Below are 17,061 nucleotides of genomic sequence, written 5' to 3'. Positions count from 1 at the left end.
GTTGTCGCTTGTGAAAACACAATAACGGCGCCGTGGGTGTAAATTTACAGATTAAGGGGCTGTAATATTATAATGAGATCCCTTTGCCACGTCACTCAGGGAGTGAGATCAGACGCGCTCGTTTTTTCAGAGGCTTGCAGAAAAAGGCTTACCAAACAAAGTTACTGGGTTAATCTTTTTCACGTTTCCTTGATTGGTAGATGCACTGGGGACCTGATTATAGCACTTAAAACCTGGAAAAGTCAGATTTTCATGATATGTCACCTTTAACATAAAAATTGAAAGTATGAAAGAATTTCATTTTGAGATTTGTTAAAGTTAAACATCAAATATTGGGAGATGATGATAAATTTAACAAGTCACTAATATCATGATCCTTAAAATACACTTGATTTATTTTTTTCTCTTTTGATTTTGTGGTGACATGTGACCTAGATATGTTTTTGTTAGATCCACTCATGTAGTCGAAGAGCCATTAAATCCTTTAGGAGAGAGAAATTGATGAATAGATGGATAGCTATATAGGATAGAGCTGTGCAAATAATTGAATGCGATTTTCATGCGCATCTCATCAGTAAAGCCGGTTCTGTGATTAGTAGTAAATCTCCAGCACGTGCTTTCAGATGGAGCGGCATTTACTACACAGAGCCGTAGTTCACTGACAAGCTACGCAAAATCGCAGGCGATTCATTGCCGATTATGAACGCGATATTGCGAAGCTTGTCAGTGAACTACGGCTCTGTGTAGTAAATGCCGCTCCATCTGAAAGCACGTGCTGGAGATTTGCTACTAATCACAGAACCGGCTTTACTGACGAAATGCGCATAAAAATCGCATTTGATTATTTGCACAGCCTTAATATAGACCAATCATCTGACTGTTGGCTTTCACTGGTTGTTGAAGTTCCCGGAGGAGACAGAGTTGGACCTGTTGTCTGTCACCATTGATGATCCTGCCCATTACCCATCATGCTCAGTGTTCAGTGCCCCTGGCACACCCGCAGTCTTTTCACCAACCGTTCCCTTCCAGCCTGATGACAGTCGCCGTGACGACCTCTCCTCGACTTCTTCAGAGGATTCGGACAAAGACGATGAGTTTGTCAGGGAAAGACCACAAAGCTATTATCGCAGACCAGGGTGTGTTGAACACACAGCACATGTAAACACTCCACAAACACAATTACACTCACTAAACTGACAGTCAGTATGTTTGTGTTTCTCAGGGGCTCTCAAAGAAAGTCATCTGCACTGTCTGCATTATTCAGTGAGCGCTGGCCGGCCACACCCCCTCAGCGTGGAGCATTAACTCCACCCACCGAGCGGAACATTGACTTCGAGCTGGACGTGCGCGTTGAGATCGACAGCGGCAAGTGTATGCTGCACCCCAGCACCCAGCCGCCCGAGCATGAAGATCTCGCACTGAGGAGGTCAAGAGACACAACAAAATGGACACACTATGTCATGTTGTCTTTAATGGATCGATCACTGCAGTGATGACATATATTTGATGACCAACCTGGAAGTTAGAATCACCCTGGTTCTCTCGGCAAAAACTCAATAGGATTTTCCATTGGCTTTTGGATTTTTGCAAAAAAATAAACTCCGTGACCCACAAAAGTGAATGATTCTTGCACGCTATGTTCATAATGACAATCTTCTCAAATGAACACAACTTCACTGAACTTTGAAGCCTAAATACAATCCGAAGTAAAAAGACAAACTATACTACGGTCATATGGCTATAGCAACACCACCATTAAGCTTCCAACAACTCTTTTAGTCTTTATTTAACAAACAATTCCTGTGAAAGTTTGAGTTAGAATGATTTGCAATTCAAATAGGTTGCAACAACCTCACATTTAACCAAAAAACACATTCATAAAACCCATTGACTTCAGGATGATGGAACCGGAAAAAAAACTTCCCATGTTTTGGTCTACAAAAACGTCATCCCTGCATCACTCTTTTGGTTTGCATTTTGATCATCAGGGCTGCAAAGTGCTCCTGTAAAAATGTATTTCTCGTTCTGTTGTTTAGGAGTTGTGAGCGGAGTTCGAGGAGTCTGGATCAGGAATCTCCTCCTAAGAAGCGAAAGCAGCAGCACAGTTTTGCCTCCAGCTCCCAACTACTGAATGCTAAGCGAGTGCCCACCTCTCTGCAGAGCAAGAGCAGTGATATTGAGACCACTGTCTTCTACATCCCTGGAGTGGATGTTAAGGTCTGCTGTGGGTCTTTTGACATGCTTCACACAGCTATGTGTATTTTCTTGTGGTTCAAGTAAAGTCAGGTTCACACCGTATAATTTTTTTTGCCTATTTTCTTCTAATTTGAGACGTATATTTTGAGATTTGAGTGTCGGATGGTGTTATATCAGCACTCATTTTGATGTGTAAAACACCCAAATACACTCATAGGTCTATAGACCTATTTAAATGCATCTGAATTGCACTTACATTCATGCAACCAACAACCAGTCTGATGGGTTACAATGCTCAACCACTGCAAAAACCATAGCCCAAAAAAACAACAACAGAGAAATCCAAATTGATGCATTAATGTATACTTTTCATGATTGGATAACTGTAGCTCTCTGTTTCTTTTACAGCTGCATTACAATTCTAAAATGCTGAAGACGGAGTCGCCCAATGCCTCACGTGGATCGTCCCTTCCCAGAACCCTTTCCAAAGAGTCCAAGCTGTATGGTATGAGAGACGCACCCGCACCACCAGCCTCAGGCCCTGGCAAGACTAACACACTCCTCTCCCCCCCTCCCCTCCCTTCAGGTACACACTCTATTCCTGTCTCGTCGTCTGCCACTGGCTTCCTGCATGCGCTCAGCCTCGTCTCAGTCACTGGAGCATGGCCCACAGCTCTGAGCTGTAGTGCACGACTATCTAGGATCAGGGTTCACAGTTGCCTCTGCAGGGTCTTTCTTTCTGCTGTGGCTCTGTGTGTTTACTGCTCATATGCTTGGGTTGAGACAAGCTTCTGTTATTAGTTGTATTTATAATTTTATTGGCCTCTTTCACTGTTTGCTTCATCTTTCTGATATCAGTTCAAATTTGAAAAGTGTATACAATACTGTTCAAAAGTTTGGGATCGGTTGATTAAAAAATACAGTATAAAGAGACTATTGTTAAGTGATATTCTAATATAAAATACCTGTTTTCTATATTAATATATTAAAAAATGTATTTCATTCCTGTGATGCAAAGTTAAATTTCAACAGTCATCACTCCAGTCTTCAGCGTCACATGATGCTTCAGAAATCTAATATGCTGATTTGATACTTAAGAAACATTTCTGATTATTGAATTTGAAAGGTTTTTTTTATAGAAACTGATACTTTTTTTTCTAGGATTCTTTGATGAATATAAAGTTTAAAAAACAGCATATGCTTGAAATAGAAGTCTTTAATTTTAATTCCTTTTAAAAGTAATTCCTTGCTGAATAAATGTATTTATTTCTTAAAAAATATTTACCAACCCTGAACTTTTGAACAGTAGTAAAAAAGCAAAAATACAGCAATATATATTAAATAACAGTAAATCCCCAGAAGTCACTTTGGATAAAAGTATCTTCTAAATGAATAAATGTAATTAAATGCATATCACTCAGTAGCTCAGCAATTGTTTCAAGGAATAGTTCACAAAAAATGAAAAGAAATTACTTCGCCTCATGTTGTTTCATTGAAACACACAATTAGATTTTAGGTTGAATGTTCAAGCTTCTCTTTTCCATACAAATGAATGTGGGTGGTGATTTAAACTGCAAGGTATTAATAGTTCTGGACATTGCTATTCATTGATTGCACTTTTTTTACCATTTTCTATGACATTTCATTGCGTCTTATGCTTGTTAAACAATTTCTGGGTGTTTTGGCTGTGTTACTGTGCATCATGCATATTGCGTGCATGCAGGAGCTGCATTAGATGCCATATGTTTGCATCCTGAACAGGAATCTGTTGCTTTCAATGCATGAATATTTAATAAATTGGCGACAGAGAAGGATTGTTTTTTAACTTTGTCTGTGTGTTTTTGTGTTTGCGTGAGCAGCTAAAGGTAAAGCAAGTGTAGGTGTGAAGACGGCTAAGCTGTATGCATGGGTAGCTCTCCAGACACTGCCAGAGGAAATGGTCATCAGTCCATGTCTGCTAGACTTCCTGGAGAAAGCGCTGGAGACCATTCCCATCACACCAGTCGACAGGAACTACACAAGTCAGTGTGCTTTTTGATTTAACATTTGTCGCTTTACTTTCTAAAATAACAAAACACAATTCTGTCAGGTGTTTCTGTGTGTATACTTAATGCTGATATTCAATGTGTGTTTGTGTAGCTCTGAATGTTCCTGAGGAGGATGTAGGTCAATTTGATTCCGTGGAGCCTCTGGAGGAGTCTCAGGTGTCTCTTGTGTCTTCTGCTACATCTCCATACTCTTCCTTCCCTGTGGATGTGGTAGTTTATGTCAGGGTGCAGGTATACCAGCGTTCCTTCAAGCAATACTCACTAGTAGTAACCATCTCAAAGTGGTTGGCTAATTTCGTCTTGTTTGTATCTCAGCCATCTCAGATCCGGTTCAGCTGTCTACCTATGTCTCGAGTGGAGTGTATGCTGAAACTTCCCTCTCTAGACCTGGTGTTCTCATCCAATAGAGGTGAGCTTGAGCCCACCACCCATCCATCTGAGGGACAACACACACCCTCCTCCACACCTCCATCGGTCCACAATGCCAATAGAGTGCCTGGAAGCAAAGGTAGAAATGTACTGTTCTGAAAATCTCTATGTAATTTTGAAATACACTACCATTCAATTTTTTGGGGGTCATTAAGTGGCGTTTCTTTGAGTTCTTATTGGTTTGAGAGTGTATTGGCTAATGGAACCACTGAAACTTCTTCCATCCCTCAGGTCCATCCACAGGGTTAGGCAGTCCTCTAGGCCGGAGTCGCCACCACAGCAGCCAATCAGATCTAACAGGCCCACCCTTAAACTCATCAGGTCTGAGTTTCACCGCCTGTATGTCAGATTTTTCACTGTATGTGTTTCATCCTTATGGAGCCGGCAAACAGAAGTCTGCAGTTACTGGCCTCCCCCCTGGACCAGGACCGCTGGGTGAGAGCCCCATGCAGAGACAGTACTCAGAAATATTATGAAAGTTTATATGTAACATCAGCTTGTATACTGTAAAGAACATTGTAGAACTCTGTAGATGACTTTGGTTTGTTTAGGAGGAGTTGATGAGGAGGCCTCTTCAGTGACGGGCAGGAAAGACTCTCTCTCCATCAACCTGGAGTTTGTAAAAGTCAGCCTTTCCCGGATGAGACGGACAGGATGTCCAGCATTTATTGATACTTTCATTGCCAGCAAGGGTGGGAAGATGGACACAACTCTTATCAACATCTCAGGTGAGGAATTCAAAATAAAGTACTGAGGTTTCCTTCAGGATGTCTGATTATATCACCCTACTAAAGCTTTTTCCATATGTCTCATACTTTAGCATTATGCATGAATGCTAAAGTGTTACACTGCTGTTCAAAAGTTTAGGGTCAGTAAGATATATATATATATTTTTTTTTTTTTTTTTAACGATGCATTCAATTGATCAAAACTGACAGTAAAGACATTTATAATGTTAAAAAGATTTATATTTCAAATAAATGCTGTTCTTTTGAACTTTCTATTCATGGAACAATCCTAAAACAATTTATCACGTTTCATATCCACATTGATGATAATAAAAAAATGTTTCTTGATCACCAAAGAAACATTTAATTGTAATAATATTTCACAGTATTACTGTTTTACTGTATTTTTGATTAAATACATGCAGCCTTGGTGAGCATAAGAAACAATTCTAACCCCAGACTTTTGAATGGTAGTTTGTTTAATAATGAAATGCAATAAAAGGGAATCTTTCAGTTGTCTCAATAACTAATTCATGACACCATGTGTGTGTTTTTTTTTTGTTTTTGTTTTTTTTGTCAAATAAATGCTGTTCTTTTGAACTTTCTATTCATGGAACAATCCTAAAACAATTTATCACGTTTCATATCCACATTGATGATAATAAAAAAATGTTTCTTGATCACCAAAGAAACATTTAATTGTAATAATATTTCACAGTATTACTGTTTTACTGTATTTTTGATTAAATACATGCAGCCTTGGTGAGCATAAGAAACAATTCTAACCCCAGACTTTTGAATGGTAGTTTGTTTAATAATGAAATGCAATAAAAGGGAATCTTTCAGTTGTCTCAATAACTAATTCATGACACCATGTGTGTGTTTTTTTTTTGTTTTTGTTTTTTTTGTTTTTTTTACCAGCGGTGTGTGATATCGGTTCTGCTTCCTTCAAGTACGACATGAGACGTCTGAGTGAGATTCTTGCATTTCCCCATGCTTGGTACCGTAGAAGCATTGCCAGGAGATTGTTTTTAGGAGACCAGACCATTAACTTACCAGGTTATACATATACACTCTCATCATTACAATACTGTTTGACAGTTTGGAATCACTATTAAGTTGATGCAGAGATGCTTCACAAAAGTAGCATTTAATTGTAATATTGTAAATTATTATTACGTTTTAAATAGGTCTTTAAATACTTTTTATTTTCTTTCTTATTTTCATGTATTTTTATATATTTTCATATTTTTTTATATAAAGCCTTATCATCGGCGTTGAAAAAGTTGTGCTACTGAAGTGTGGCAATCACAATACAATGTTTTTTCAGTTGTTGGAGTATTGAGCACACTTCCTTTTCTGAAGTCCAATTTTGGTTTCAGAAATAGCCAAAAAAACAACAACATTAAAAAAAAACACATTTCATCAGTTGTTCTTTGGAGAGATGGAGGCTATTTCATGAGCTGCTGTCTGGAAAGAAGAAAGCAAACGGTATATAACCATGACAGATGCCTGCTGGACAACAACAAGCACATCAGAGTTTCTAGTTTGAGAAACAGACCCCTCACTGGTGCTCAGCTGGCAGCTTCATTGAACCGTACATGGCCAAAACAACAGTTTCATCTACAGCAGTGAAAAGATGCCTTTTAGGGAGAATGTCATTGACAAAGCTACATAAAAAACTAGAAAATAAGAGAAAATGCTATTTTCCTTTTGACTATTGTACCCTTTATGCATTGATGAATCTAGGTTTGAGGTATTGAGTGGTTTAAAGAGATAGATTACCTAAAAATAAAAATTGCCATTTAGTCACCCTCATGCCATTTCAAGCCCATAAAACCTTGGTTAATCTTTAAAACACAAATGAAGGTATTTTTTATTAAATCCGAGAAGATTCTGTCTCTCCATTGAAAGTCAAGGTAACCAAAACTTAAAAAATCCAAAAAGGTCATAAAGGGATCATTAAAGGTAGGGTAGGCGATTTCAGAAAGGCTAGCGATAGCAAGTTAGCTTTGAAAGCAAGATCCCCACGACCCCACCCTCGTTGCATAATCATTCTGCAAAGCCACGCCTCCCCAAAAGACATGAACGCGCTCCGTCAGAGCAGAGACTAACCTGCGATATGATGAGCGATGGCGTTGATGGAGGGTTGAATGCAACACTGTTAGATCACCTCATGTCTCATTTACCGGTGACAAAACATTACAATACAAGGCACCACATAAAGCACGATCTAAACCCTAAACACGTTTTGTCAAAAAAGCCGGTATTGTTCACATTCAAGGCATCCCGAGTTCACAAGCGCCCTTGTTGTTTGTGAACAGAAGCCGATAAGTCCATTTTGGCGAATCTGCACGCTTTATTCAGGTCAGGTGACAAGGCTACTTTCACTTTGAAAAGACGTGCTAGCTGAGGAGTTCCATCAAAGCTTGCTAAAAGTGATCAAGAATGGATCATTTTGATGAACTTGATGAACCCGTGATATCTTCTTCAGGGCGTAAAGAAAAATAAAAGCTGAAACTCTTTCACTATACCTTGCAAAAGCAGCACGTTACAATGGTGAGGGAAAAGCTCTGTGTATTGCATACAGTTAATGGTCACAACAACAATGTTTGTCAGGCATCTACGTTGTCATCTGAGGAGATTACAAAGATTAAACGAGTGTTTTTTTTAACTTTAAAACATGAAATGTGGAGTTGTCTGCTTTTTCCAAAAAACAACTGTTGGAGTTATCTGCTTTTGCTAAAAAAACAAACTTTTAATGAACTTAAATTTTGTAAATTACCTGTATTTATTTAAGGTATTATTACTTAATCAAAACAACTCAAATGCAGTTTGATTGATATTACTTGGACTGCACAATTAAAAAAAACGTGATTTCTGAAAATAAATAAAAATTATCGGTTTTTATCGGAGTTATCGGTTTTTGCAAATGAACTCTTCATATGTTGTGTATGATAACAGGTTTATGGGTAATGTGTAAAAAAATTTATAAAAACAATCTCAATTTTCAAAATGCTTATTGTGAATAAGTATACTGTATAACTGAACTGTATACATATATTTCTTTTTTTGCCCTTGTAATTTTTAATAAAAATGTCATAACAGACTTCACTCTGGTGACACATGCAGGAATTCTCCAATCATTTAGTCTGCTTAAACTCTGCCTCTACCTCTTACTCGACTGCAAGCACAGATGTGCCTCCATTAAATCAACAACCAATAGATAAAAGTCCCTCCCCTACTTTTTTTTTCTTAGTGATCTGTTGCACTTGGATGCATATCATAATACAGAAGAAAAGATCCCATACTTCAATTTAACTACACAGCTTTAACTACATTCCATTTGAATTGATATTCAGAATTTGATTTGGAAATGAAAAGGCCTTTTCAATTCTGTATGGCACACAACACTGGTGTCTTGTCATCCTCTTCAATGACTGAGAACTGGTTGTTCTTTTAGCTCATATTTCAGAACATCCAAATCAGCAGCCCAGTCATAAGATCCAGATCACCATGGGATCCACAGAGGCCCGGCTGGACTACATGGGCTCCAGCATATTGATGGGCATCTTCAGTAATGCTGACCTGCAACTCCAGGACGAGTGGAAGGTGAACCTCTGTACGACCGAGGCCAGTCTTTCTGAGAAAAGGTAAGAGCTGCCAATCATATTAGTGAAGATTATGTAAAAGATGACCACATTCACTGATGTGTATCTGCTCCAGTGAGATCTTTGTACATGGAGACCTGCAGTGGGACATATTCCAGGTGATCATCTCCCGCTCCACAACCCCTGACCTGATAAAGATTGGCATGAAGCTGCAAGAGTTCTTCACACTGCAGTTTGACACCAGCAAGCGAGCCCTGTCCAGCTGGGGCCCGGTGCCATACATGCCTCCCAAAACCCCGGTCATCAACACGGACAAAGGAGCAGCTGAACTCTGTTAGTGTGCTTGTGACTTTTCTAGATTTAACAGAAAAATTTGTTAATAAAATTATAAGGACCAACATAAATGTCTGTTTCTTTTAGATATGGATGCAGCTCATCACAGGCATTGGCCCAGTGTGTTGAAGATGGTGGCAGGATGTCACATTTCCCTCTTCCAAATGCCTCTTCCAGAGGATGCTGTGCAGCTGGGTGGCTCCATGAGTCTCCATGGCAATCACATGACTCTGGCTTGTTTCCACGGGCCTAACTTCCGTTCCAAGTCTTGGGTGCTGTTCCATCTGGAAGAGCCCAACATCGCCTTCTGGACTGAAGCACAGAAGATCTGGGAGGATGGTACAGACCTAGTGCTAACTTTCCATCCATCCATTCAACCAATCATTTTAGGGAGCTTTCATAAATTCAAACTTACAGGTTTTGTTATTTGTCTAGGCTCCAGCGATGATTCTACATACATCGTTCAAACCCTTGACTTTCACCTTGGGCATAATACAATGGTAACCAAGCCTTGCGGAGCTCTGGAGAGCCCAATGGCAACCATCACTAAGGTTACCCGCCGCCGCCATGAAAACCCCCCGCATGGAGTGGCTACAGTCAAAGAATGGTTCAACTATGTCACTGCCATGAGGAATGAAGGTAAACATTGCACACTCGCTGAGCTGCCTTGCTGTCTGTTGCCCAATAAGCAGCTGCCTTCTAAGGCATGAAAGAGAATCTCAGAAGTTACAGAGCAAATCTGTAAATAAACAGTGCTTCTCTTGTAGGGGTGTTGCAGTATGCTAGTATTCACCATCAAATTCAATTCAATTCAAGTTTATTTGTACAGCACTTTTCACGATACAAATCATTGCAAAGCAACTTTACAGCAAATTAAGTTTCTACAATATTTAGTGGTAGCTTATCAGTGGTGACTGTCAGTTAATGTACATATGGCAGAAAATGTACGGAAAAATCAATTAAAGATTTAATCAAACAGACGATGAACACTATTAACAGCAATTATTATATTATTGAAGATGCAGGACAACCAGCTAGCAGTGCATTACAAAAGTCTAGTCTAGAGGTCATGAACGCATGAATTAGCTTTTCTGCATCAGAAACAGGTAACATGTTTCGTAACTTGGCAATGCTTCTAAGATGGAAGAATGCTGTTTTTGTAACATGGGAAATATGATTTTCAAAAGACAAGTTGCTATCTAATATAACAAATGAAAATCAAAATGACATGAGGTGATATCATGTTAGCACTACACATGTCTTATTATCGTAAATAATGTTGTGTCTGATTGACACTCCAGCATAATATAAAGTGGTATAAAAAAAAAAGACAACGTGGTGTGTTACAACTACTGCCACACAAAACCATGCAATCGAAGATGACGGAAGAAAGCAAGACACTCAACCCATAAGCAAAAAATGTTTGCTTGCCAGTTTATTGATTCCATAAAAAAGACAAGCTGTAGACACCCTAGTCTGCACGAAGTGCCAATCAGCAGTAAGTTCTTGTTGTATGTGGTTACAAAATCTCTTTCCATCTCTTCTATCTTTTTTCTTTAGGTAAACGAATCTGACAGCAATTTTTCCCCTACATTTCTTGAGATATCGCAATATGGAAACCATGGTTTCGTTTGGCCATGATAATCTGTCTTCAGAAAAGTTTCCATGGCATTTTAGGATGCACTTTAAAAAAAAAAAAAAAAACTTTATTAGGCATCTGCTTTGTTTACAGGGGTAACCACTGTATTTCTTTTACATAAGCACCATTTACAGTCAGAGAGTGAATTAGCATTGTTTTTTTCAGCCCAGTCTGCTGTTTTTGTTTATAGCAATTATATATATCATATAAAATCAGTTATTAGACTGCAATGTGAGTGAGGTTTTTATAAAACTTGTGCAAAACTTATATTTTCTACATTTATTTTACAGTTAGGATGTTACAATATTCATTGGTGTTGTTTCACGAGAATGTGATACCTAAACCGTTCTAATATCTTACCTAAATAATTTGAACTGTTTCAGATATGTTATTCTAATTTGAACTGCGCAGGAGACTACATTCTAAATCCATTTTCAAAGATTTTGAAAATTAAAAGCATAAAACTCAACAGCATACATAAGCATTTTGTAGACATCTGTTTTTAATTAGATTTGATTTGAACAATGTTTATTTATACTTTTCAGAAGTGATTATATTTGTAATAGACATTGCTTTCACTTCCTAATTTAGAATTTCTTTTCCCACTTAGCTCTTTGTAGTGCATTATGGGATTGCATTCTCCAAAACATACATGTAGTATGATGCTTCAGACAAAACGATAAATAAATTTTTTTCTTGCTCAATTCTGTCTTGTGGAAAAGCCTTTGCATGGGTTAGTTAGGTGAGCACACCTATGATGCCTTAAAAACTGTTTATACAGGCAGCTCACTAGGTTCTGGAACAGAGCCAGTGTAAAGCCATCTTGTTGCCTAAACACTGTCACTTGTTTATGATTATTATATGTTTTTTTGTTCTTTTTCTCTCTTTTTTTTTTTTCTTGTGTCAGAGCTGAACTTGTTGCGTAACGTGGATGCAAACAACTCTGAGAGCGGCGCAGCAGCAAAGAGCTCCAGCCTCCTGAGCGGCTTCAGGGGCACCTCCAGCTACAACCATGAAACAGAGACCATCTTCGCCCTTCCCAAAATGCAGCTCCAGTTCAAATCCATCCACGTACAAGACCCCGAGGAACCTTCTCTCAGTGGTACAGACTTATAAACTACCCCAATTGAATATTCTGGCAGCCTCTGGCAGCTAAGCTGGTATAGTCTGAAAGTGAGTGCGGGACCCTCGCTGACTCTGAGCTGTGTTGCAGATGCCAGCAGTAAGCCCAAAGTGGAGTGCAGTGTGGTGACCGAGTTCACCGATCACATCTGCGTCACCATGGATGCAGAGCTCATCATGTTCCTGCATGACCTGGTGTCCGCATACTTGAAAGAAAAGGAGAAAGGTGAGATAATGAAATGAAGAGTTATCCTATTTCCTGTCTTCATACATGTCCTGTCACTGTAGTGAAGCATGTCGCTCGTGTTCCAGCTCTCTTTGCCCCACGCATCTTTGCGTCTCGACCCGGTCACAAGAGCCCCACGGCGCAGCAGGATGAGGCCTCGTCAGAGAAGAAGGAAAAGGAAGAGGGAGTGAACTACACTACAGTAGACTGGAGAGAGTTCCTCTGTAACACGTGGCATCTGGAGCCCACACTACGGTAACACTGCAGTCACATGACCTCTGGCCCTTCTGACCTCTGTTCAGTTCCATCTACACTGCCGTTCAAAAGTCTGGGATCAGTTTATCAATAATATTTCATATTGTGAAATATTATTGCAATTTCGAATATTGGTTTCCTATTTTAATATACTTTCAAATGTCATTTATTTCTGAGACACAATCTTACAGATTAAAAATCTTCCAGATCCCATACTTTTGAACGGCAGTGTAGGTGTTAATAGACAGTTGCAAAGGGTTCTGGGTGGTTGCTCAGGTTTTGCTATGTGATATTTGAGGTTTTCCGAATGGCTGGTTAATAAAAGTAGTTGATAGACGGTCGCTAAGCCTTGCTAATGCTAGGAAGTGGTTAAGGTGTTGCTAGGACATTGCTAGCTGGTTATGTGTGGTGTAACAATGTATACTTCACCATCATCAGCACAGTTCAAACTTTTCATGCATTTGATGTCGGTGATGAATTCATTTGACGTGATGCGTTTCAGGTTGATCTCGTGGACGGGCCGTAAGATCGATCCGGTGGGGGTGGACTACATCTTGCAGAAGCTGGGATTCCACCATGCCAGGACTACAATTCCCAAGTGGCTGCAGAGGGGAGTGATGGACCCTCTGGATAAAGTTCTTTCCGTTCTCATTAAGAAACTTGGCATGGCACTGCAGGATGAGAAAGAGAAGAAAGGTCAAAGAGACAAAGATGAGCATTAACTCGAAACACTTTAATGTATTAATACATTTCCGCTATCTGGAGCCATCCCTGTGAATTTCCTTATTTTTTACCTCGTCTGAAACCACTGGATTTATTGCAAACTACTGTACAGTGCACACACAAACACATTACAGTCATTGCTATACTGTGTGAACATTCATGTTTGCCTTGGTTCATATGGCCATAGCTCTTGGACGACTGAAAGTGTTTTTGTTTGTTTTTTTCTTTTCTTTTCTATGTTTTCATTTTCAGATCACATAGACGTCGAATAGCTGCTGCTGAATGCCATTTGGACTTTTAACATGAATTAAATGCACTGATACTAACAAATGAGCAGTGATCTTAAGCTACAGTATACAGGTGTGCTCTTGAAATCGGTTTACATGAGTTCAGAGGAGCGGTAAGCATCCGGTGTTCTTTCTCTGAGGTGAATATACTGCTGACTGTTGCCAATCAGACTTTTTAAATAGTTTTATTTAACATTTTAAACGATACAGGTAACCCCTGACTGGGTGGTAAAGTGTTCTTTCAGCCAGCAGAGGAAGTGTGAACATCCCTAAGCCTAATTATTCCTTTGAGAGTGACCAAATTTTCTGATGCCTGGTTAACAACACATTTTGAGGGATGATATAGTAGAAATGCCTCCGATATTCCTGTGAATACATCAGAACCTCAGATTGTGCGGTGTAATGTGAATTGGCCTATAAAGCAAGGGTCTAACTTAAATAGACAAACAAAATGTAAATATCTTAAATGCAGAAGCTGTTACCCATGTTAGGCCTGTGGTGATGGTGTTTTTCCTTTTTGCTTTTTCATAATGTGCAATAGACCATTGTATATACAGAGGTAAATGTTCAATGTGCTGATTTCTTAACTGAATAAAATCATTACTACTAAAATGAATGATATTTGCAGGTGACTTTTTGTTCCTCCTAACTGTTTCACAGAAAATGAGCTGAATCTGTTTTGTTCATTGATTGCTGTGGAAAAGGAAGGTTGCCTTACAGAATACAATATTCTGTTGCATACTGCACAAATGTAGTAGGTTATCTCGCTCCATGCTTAAAGAAAATGTGCACTCTTAACTGCATACATAGTTTTGTTGTTTTTCCCCGTATTGTCCCGTATTTTCATTTTCTGAAGTTGGCAACCCTAATACATACTGCAGTAATGGGCTATGGTCAGAATATCGTAACAATAATTGCTGTTTTTGCGGTATCTGTATATACGGTGCACTAAATGCATAAAATACTTGACTGACTACTACATTTGAAAATATCTGTAGTAGTATACAAAAAAAGAACACGTACTGCACACATGCTGTATCCCATAGTGCAATGTGCTCTACTTGTAGTTATACTGTTAACAGAACTTAAAAAAAGAAAAAAAATTATTTGAAAAAGCTTAAACTTCAAATATTAGATAAAACGACTAAAACTAAAATTAACATGAAAACTAAAAATATAATGACATCTACTTTTAAATGTTTTAAATTATACTATACACGTACTAAAATTACTGTCCCCTGACCTTCCATTTGTGATCAGTCTATTACATTTGCAGCTGTGACTTTAAACGTTATTTGTTGTGTTAAGATTTAGACAGTTAAATGCCAAATATACATTACCATAATGATACCTAGATGTCACATGCTAAATAATAGTAAGCAGGATACAGCAAGTAATATGCTACTATTTGATTGTCAAACCGCTAAGTCGTAAAGTACAACGACTACATTATAAATCCAAACTTCCTGTCAGTAGGGATGGGCGATACCACTTATTTTGTTTTCGATACGATACCGATATTTTTCAAGGCAGTATCGTCGATATTGATACCGATTCGATACTTCTGAACTAAACTTTTAAATGATGACATGTATTAAATTAAATTACTAAGAGTAAAATGGGTAATGATAAGCACTGTTTAAAACGCATTTTAACATTCAATACGCCTTAATTGTAACTTATGTTATATATTTGTTTACACATGGTTCAGATATGTTTTTTTTTACACATGATTCAAATCTATAAATACTAGAGTTGAACTATGGTCACTTTAGTAAAACCATGGTTCATTTTCATAAGGGACTGCCAGTGACCGGCTGTTGCATCCATAAAATGCAACCTTTTTATTCTGACAGTGTATGATTTCTATTAACATTACAGAATAGAACATGATCAATATTATATTTCAACGTTCAGTTTAAATAACTGTTATTGCACAAACTATGTAGGCTACAATTTCAGTTTGTTTATTGTGAAATAACTGTCCTTCTGTCCTCTGATAAGCATTGTTCAGGACTGCCGTTGCCAAAAGCTTTAATGCTTTCTTATGATACTTTTGGGAAAAGCAGCCCTGTTTGAATGCACTGTCAGAAGTGAGTGGACACTCTCTTTGATGGACTGGGTCTGTCTTGCAACATTTGTGTGTCCAGATGAGCAGGAAAATAATTCTATCCTACACAATTACTCTTCTGTCCTCTGATAAGCATTGATCAGTGCTTTAATGCTTTCTTATGATACTTTTGGGAAAAGCAGCCCTGTTTGAATGCACTGTCAGAAGTGAGGGAACACTCTCTTTGATGGACTGGGTCTGTCTTGCAACATTTGTGTGTCCAGATGAGCAGGAAAATAATTCTATCCTACACAATTACTCGCCAACAAAGGTTATTCGGCCAATTCAATGCATATTGTACGCATTATATTTTTGTTAAATTAACAAAATCACTGGTAAATAAAACACACCTTAGTATCGATATTTTTTGTTTGAGTATCGACACTTTCGATACTCGTGTCAGTAACGATATATCGATAATTTTGGATCGATACGCCCATCCCGTAGTTTCAGTTCAATGGATGATACAGACAGATTTCTCAGAAGAGAAATGGGGGAATTGTGGTGCGTTCAAGTCATGTCGGATAGATCGTATTTACGAGTTGAACGCCACCACAAAGTCGTTATCGAGTGGGAAACTCGACAGTGTTGCCAGCTTAGCAATTTTGTTGCTAAATTTAGCAACTTTTCAGACTACCCTAGCAACTTTTTCTTCCAAAAGCACCTAGCAATAAATGTAGCTATTTAAAAAATGTATTTGGCAACTTTTAGCAACTTTTGATAAGGACTCAGACAATAAAAAGGCACACATTTTCAATCCAAATGACACAAAAAGAGGAAACCACAGATGCCTAGCAGTACACACATCACGAGAATTGAGTTAATTGAGATTTGCAATTGTTCAATTGAATAATAATTGAATAATTTGATAATTGAATATTTGTTCATTTATGATACACTTTGTTAGTAGCTTGTACCTGCAATTGTTGATCAGTTAGTACACTAAGAAAAATGGAAAATCTTTCAGGACATTATCCATCATCCATCATAACCCTGTAACCCGAAAACACAATGCGTCATTTAAAATGCAGGTAAACAAAACATTACAGAAAATTATTTCATATTAACATAGTAGATTGTGCCTTATTTTTACAGACTTTTCTTAGAGTGTAGCATACTAACTAACTACTAATACACTGCTTAAAGCATATTAGTTGAGAATGTGTAGAATTACTAGTTTTCTAGCTACAAAAACAAAACAAATTGAAATCATTCAAAAATGTGTAGGTTTTCAATAATTCAATGCATTTAAAAATAGTTATTTATATTTTAATATTATATCATGCATATTATTTTCAAAACTAATCTAAATTAACATATATCAAATATATTTTTTGCTGAGATTTGATGACGT

General features: G+C 38.1%; 1 protein-coding gene across 1 annotated transcript in view; it reads left to right on the top strand.

Moving 5' to 3' along the window:
* Positions 1-14,209, top strand: part of kiaa1109 (KIAA1109 ortholog) — a 74,679-nt gene extending 60,470 nt beyond the window's left edge. Inside the window, exons 67-84 of the mRNA XM_016240143.1 lie at positions 904-1,136; positions 1,223-1,426; positions 2,037-2,217; positions 2,605-2,782; positions 4,056-4,217; positions 4,336-4,475; positions 4,560-4,752; positions 4,905-5,108; positions 5,225-5,401; positions 6,323-6,508; positions 8,847-9,054; positions 9,128-9,345; positions 9,433-9,684; positions 9,781-9,984; positions 11,892-12,086; positions 12,198-12,332; positions 12,419-12,587; positions 13,090-14,209. Of these exons, the coding sequence (XP_016095629.1) occupies positions 904-1,136; positions 1,223-1,426; positions 2,037-2,217; positions 2,605-2,782; positions 4,056-4,217; positions 4,336-4,475; positions 4,560-4,752; positions 4,905-5,108; positions 5,225-5,401; positions 6,323-6,508; positions 8,847-9,054; positions 9,128-9,345; positions 9,433-9,684; positions 9,781-9,984; positions 11,892-12,086; positions 12,198-12,332; positions 12,419-12,587; positions 13,090-13,309 (3,459 nt within the window). The 3' untranslated portion in view covers positions 13,310-14,209. The remainder of the gene's footprint in view (positions 1-903; positions 1,137-1,222; positions 1,427-2,036; positions 2,218-2,604; positions 2,783-4,055; positions 4,218-4,335; positions 4,476-4,559; positions 4,753-4,904; positions 5,109-5,224; positions 5,402-6,322; positions 6,509-8,846; positions 9,055-9,127; positions 9,346-9,432; positions 9,685-9,780; positions 9,985-11,891; positions 12,087-12,197; positions 12,333-12,418; positions 12,588-13,089) is intronic.
* Positions 14,210-17,061: the final 2,852 nt, after the last annotated feature.

This window comes from Sinocyclocheilus grahami, unplaced genomic scaffold (assembly GCF_001515645.1).
Source record: "Sinocyclocheilus grahami isolate Dianchi unplaced genomic scaffold, SAMN03320097.WGS_v1.1 scaffold583.1, whole genome shotgun sequence".
In the NCBI taxonomy this organism is placed as follows: Eukaryota; Metazoa; Chordata; class Actinopteri; order Cypriniformes; family Cyprinidae; genus Sinocyclocheilus; species Sinocyclocheilus grahami.
Note: the sequence above shows the minus strand (reverse complement) of the source record. Positions and strands in the feature narration are given on the sequence as shown.